This window comes from Anabrus simplex, chromosome 1, assembly GCF_040414725.1.
Source record: "Anabrus simplex isolate iqAnaSimp1 chromosome 1, ASM4041472v1, whole genome shotgun sequence".
Taxonomy (NCBI): Eukaryota; Metazoa; Arthropoda; class Insecta; order Orthoptera; family Tettigoniidae; genus Anabrus; species Anabrus simplex.
In genome coordinates this window covers 172,664,235-172,670,016 of record NC_090265.1, presented here as the reverse complement: position 1 = coordinate 172,670,016, position 5,782 = coordinate 172,664,235, and the positions used below count along the sequence as shown (strand labels likewise).

General features: G+C 37.1%; 1 protein-coding gene across 1 annotated transcript; it reads left to right on the top strand.

Moving 5' to 3' along the window:
* The first annotated feature begins 3,644 nt into the window (after positions 1-3,644).
* LOC137497974 (uncharacterized) lies at positions 3,645-5,581 on the top strand. The gene is made up of 2 exons (XM_068225762.1): positions 3,645-3,666; positions 3,752-5,581. Exons 1-2 carry the CDS (start codon positions 3,657-3,659, stop codon positions 5,425-5,427), a joined length of 1,686 nt encoding a protein of 561 aa, XP_068081863.1. The 5' UTR covers positions 3,645-3,656; the 3' UTR covers positions 5,428-5,581.
* The last annotated feature ends 201 nt before the right edge of the window (positions 5,582-5,782 follow it).

Here is a 5,782-nt window from a genome sequence, read left to right as displayed (position 1 = left end):
CTTGTTCAAAGAACTTTATTTATCCGCATTCAAACCCTTCTTGACACTTTATCATCTGACAGGAAGTTGGACGCTTTTCCTCCGTTACTCTTTTCTTCCTTAACTCAACCTAGCTCATTTTCTTCACACTCATTTTTTCCCTTCTCGTCGCTTTCCCCTCTATTGTACATAATGAAATATTTATTTCTTTTTAGTGTACTATACCGTTACTTATGTGCCATACTCTATTTATCCTACTGTGCCTAGCTATAAGTTCCTCTCTTCGTTTTACTATCAGTCTTTAATTTTCCTCGCTATTTTCTTTCGCCTTTGTGATTTATTGTTAATTAATGTTTTATTAGTTTTTAATATTCTTCTCCTACTTTTATCACTAGATGATATTTCCTCACTGTCCTTTCACTTATTTTTTTTAATATTTGCATTTTGCTACTCCATTGTAAACATGTTTTCACTGTGGAACTCTGTAATTGGCTTCTCGCTGTTTTGGTTCCCAAATAAATAAATAAATAAATAAATAAATAAATAAATAAATAAATAAATAAATAAATAAATAAATAAATAAATAAATAAATAAATAAATAAATAAATAAATAAATAAATTTCAGGAACGAGGTATTCACTTCTGGAGCGACACATGGCCCTGAGGTTCACATCGACAGGACTGAGTATGAGGTTAATTACGCTCTGTCCCACTCAGTGCCGAGGTTATGAAAAGAGGAATCCTTTCGCTTCCACTTCTCCAAGGGCCTTCATGGCCTGTGCGGAGATGGCTTGGCTTCGCTTGGATTTACTTTGCTTGGAATTAGCAGCTAAAGTTTGCATGCCCTACTGTACACTATTGTTTAAAAGTGTTTTAGAAAATGAATCAGAAGTAAGAAAAATTGATAATGGAGAGAGGAAGGATAGTAATAATAAAAATTATAATCGTAATCATTTAATTTTGTGTGGCTATTCCTTTCTCGGGGCAGCCTTTATAAGGCACACCCTCCAGAGAGGGTAGGCTGCATCTGCCGTGTATGGGAACTGCGTGTTGTTTTAGTGGAAGAGAGTATTGTGTGTGAGTTGCAGGAATGTTGGAGACAGTGCAGGCACCTAGGGAAAATAACCATTTAAGGTTAAAATTTCCAAGCCAGCCTAGAATCGAACCCGGAGTCCTCTGAATCTAAGGCAACTATGCTGACCATTCATCCAAGAAGACGTAATGCAATTAAAATATCGGGAGTGAATTTCTAATAAGTGGAGATAGATGTTATGTATGTTGATTTATGACAATTCACTAAATACCTCAGCATCATGTAAGGTGTGTTGTTTTAGTCAAACGTTGACTAAAAATGTAATTAGATACAAGATAAATATTGCTCAAATACATAGCAATAGGTCCAACATATATAGGAAATTATTCAATACGGATTAACTGCAATAAGCCAGTTATCAAGGAGTAAACTGTAATGAAAAGAAGAAAATCTGAGCAGAATAACAGCGCCCCATTATAATCGATCATGGAAACAGTCGACGAGCAAGCACAATATCTGGAGAAGAGAGATGATAATTCAGATCGATGTCAAAAATGTGGAAAGAATGTTCTGGAAAATGACAGCAACACCATTGAATGCGAAAGAAATTGCAAAGGATGGTTCCACAAAGACTGGATCAGGATATCTACTACAGAATTCAATGCATTGAAATCAAAGAAAGCAGATCTAATATGGATGTGTGTAAAATGTACGGGCCTTCTTTAATCTTTTGGGTTGAACAGTGTCCTTCGGGAATAAAGAAAGCTTTCCAAACAGTTGAGGAAAACAAACTCACATGCATTAATATTAAAAATAAAATTGATGAGGTGGAGAAATCACTTCTACAGAAAATGTCACTTATACTTGAAACACAATGTCACATGGCAGATTGGCTTGTCTCAAACAAAAAATCTACTGAAAAATACATACCCATGCCAATATCACAAGAACTTGAGGCAACAGAGGATAAAAAATGGGCTAACTCCAAATTTAAAATTACACTCTACAGAAACAGACTGGAGAATTTACGTCGGTTAACACTTCCACTACTATCACTTACGCAAAATCTGAAGAACCACAAAGACCGACAGGCCTAATAAATAATTTACAGGCACGTGAACTATCGCGCAAAAATTACTTAACTAGAAATGTCATAAGAGGAACAAGGGTAACGGAAATGCAGACATTCAATCGGGAATCAGCATTATTTACGTTGGGAGATGCAAAGAGACAACAGAAGAAGAAAAATTGAATCATTTCTTGGAAAGAATTGGAATATGAGGAGAGATAAAATGTGAAGAAATCTACTGACAAACACATACCTATACCAATACCACAAGAACGTGAGACAACAGAATATAAAACAAAGGGCGAACTCCAAATTGAACCATACACTCCCCAGAAACAGAGCTTTCAAAGTCGGCGTACAACTAAGTGAACTAAAGAAAATATACTCAACAGAACTCTGGCCAAAGGTGAAAACAGTCAGGCAGTTTCGATTTCGCAAGCCAATGAACAATAATGCAGAAATATGATCAAATAATCACATCAAACACAAATAAGGTGATTAAGATGAATCTGCTTGTTTGGAATGTAGAAGGACTTAACTCACTTTTGACGACAATCACACATAACTTCTGCGAAAACATCAGCATCATAATATCAACCGAAACTTTTCTAAAGAAAGAAATAAGTATTCCAAACTTCTATTCGAAACGTCCTTTAGCCACTACTAGAGAATGAGGTAGACCAGAAGGTGGAGTCGCTTGTATGCACAGAAATATATTCAAATTAAAATAAACTTACGTGGATGAAAATATGGTTATTGTTAGGGGGGTTATGACTGAAATTTGTGGAATTTATGTCGAAAAATCACTTTTTGAGTTTTGTGCTTAAAAATTAGCTCCATGTTTTCTCTATCAGAAAATGTTATAAATTTCCTTCCAGCGCCATTTTTAAACCTCCCAGCGGCTATTTAAAGGGAGAGCGCGTGGGATTTAATGTCCGGTCCACGCCCTCTTTCTACTGAGACGCCACAGTCTTCGTTGTTGTTGAGTTGTTTGTTCGGAATTTTGAATATTGCGCGAAACATTTCCCTCTGAGGACGACAGACACTCAGCTACGCAGTCTCCTTTCATTTGTTTACTACGTAGTCAAAATAAATACTAAAATAAGAGAAATAATTTACTAGTCCAGCAAAGGGAACTAAAAATGTGTTGCAAAACAAGAGTAGATTTATTTGAGCCACACAAGTGTATTTTCAAGGTTGCATATTTTCTCTTCTATCTTTGTTTACATTTTTCAGTTAGTATTTATTTACATCGCGTTGTGGACGCATGTTCTTGTTTTAATTTGTATACATTTTGCTCGAGAAATCTTATTCCTGAGTGATAAAATTATTTATCCAGTGAAAAGCAGTACCTAAGTTCATTTTACTGTGTATATATAGTGTTAATATTTTAAATTCAGTGTATATAACGAGATAGTGCTTTGTTTCGAGTGTATTGGTAGTTATATACTTTGTTAGGTTAGGCAGACATCCTGTGTTATGATGGATAAAGGGCCCAGAACTTCTTATAGGTCAGAAAAGAAACGCCCTTCTAGGAGAAGTCTGGCTGCAAAATTGAGATATTCAGCAAGGAAATGTCAGGAGGTAAAGCCATGTACAGCTCCATTTAGGCCTAGTGAGGAGGTTCCTGTTTCTAGTACCTTACCACCTCCAGTTATTACTGTTTCAGAAAGAAAAATCGACTCATTTTCTGATTCTTACCCTACCTCTAAATGTTCTAATGTTGCGCCTGTAAATTACACCTTAGTACATAGTGATGTGTGGAGTGAACTTGTGAAAGAACTACTATGTGGTGAGTGTCGAACCAAGTCAATTTTCATTCAATTTAGAGAAAGCCATGGTTTTTCCTCTAAAATTATTGTTAAATGCAGAAATTGTGATTATGTTTCTGCAAATGTATATAGTTCTCCAAGAGTGAAAAATAATAATTCACAGAGGCCTGCTTTCCATGTCAACAATGCTATGGTTGAGACATTTAGCACTCTAGGTAAGGGTCAACGAGGGTTGGAAAAGTTCTCAGTTGGTATGGGCATGAACACTTTAGGACCTAGGCCTTTTTCAGCCCACCTGAAACTTTTAATTGATGAGGGAAAATTAATGAGGAAAGAAGTACTAGATATGGCTGCACAAGTTGTACGCAGTTCTCATGGAGCTAATGACAATGAAATATTAGATATTTGTGTATCATATGATGCGAGCTGGCATAAACGTGGTCACACATCCAACTATGGAGTAGGGTTTGCTATTGACATTCAGACTGGTATTGTGCTAGATTACCATGTGCTGTCAAAGTACTGTCAGAAGTGTGTGGTAGCTGAAAGGGACTTGGGAAAACATAGTTCAGAATTTGATATATGGTATGAAGGTCATAACAATTCTAGTGAGTGTGAAAAGAATTATTGTGGGTCCTCCAATGCTATGGAAAAAGATATTGGAGAGATTCTGTGGAGGAGGTCACTTGGCAAGGGGTTCCGCTACACTACCATGTTGTCAGATGGGGATGCTAAGACTCATGTTCATTTAAATCAGATTCAAGTATATGGACCAGGTATCACCATAGTAAAGGAAGAGTGCATTAATCATGTATCAAAACGCCTTGGCACTGCTCTTCGCAATACTGTTAGAGATTGGAAGGCAAAGGGTGAAACACTAGGTGGGCGGAAAGAGGGCAGCTTGACGGAAACCACCATGACCAAGCTTGGGCATTATTTCAGACATGCCATAGTCAACAACATCCCAGATGTGGCTAAAATGAAGAGGGCAATTTATTCTACCCTTAGACATTGCATGTCAACAGATCTCAACCCTCAGCATATAACTTGCCCCAAAGGTGTCGATTCTTGGTGCTTCTTTAATAGACAGCAGGCAGAGGGGAAACCAGTTGACAGTCATAGTCGAATGACTTGCAAGCTTAGGCCATCTGTTGTGACCAAGATTGCACCAGTATATCAGCGACTGGCTTCAGATGAAATGTTGCGACGTTGTTGTGCTGGTAAGACCCAGAATGCCAACGAGTCACTTCACAGCATGGTTTGGTCTAAGTGTCCGAAGGAAGTATTTATTTCCAAGTCAAAACTTGAACTAGGTATACTCAGGGCAGTCTCAGAGTTCAACATGGGACACTACAAGACAGCTGAGACACTTCATGCCATCAGGAATTCACTTCTTTCTTCAACCACCCAGTCATTGTGTAAATCACAAGACAACCGTCGTGTAGCTCGGAGCAGGAAGAGGACCAGTGAACAACACAAAAAGGAGAGAAAACATCACAAACTGGTAAAAATATCAACAGAAGAAAGATTTAGGAGGTCTGAAGGTGCAACGTATGCTGCAGGACAGTTCTAAAGTGAGTTGATTTTCTTATGCATTTTTCTCACATTTGTTTTTTCTCATGTATTTGTGTCTTAAAAATGCTCCTTGCGACACAATTGTGACCTGAAATGAATGAAACTTGGTGAGTCTACTCTTATATGTGCTAGGATGGGAAGTTATCATAGGTTTTGACATGGACTGGTTTTTTCTATTGATTTCCTGATGTAGAATTTGGGTCATGCTGTGAATTTTTAAATAAAAAATTTAATGAAGATTTCAGAATTTCTGGAAGGAAAACTATAACTCTGATAACAAAACCGTTTATAACTTTTGTTTCTGTATGCAAGAGCTACATTTCAGCAAATTTTTAGCTTCATCAGACAAAAAC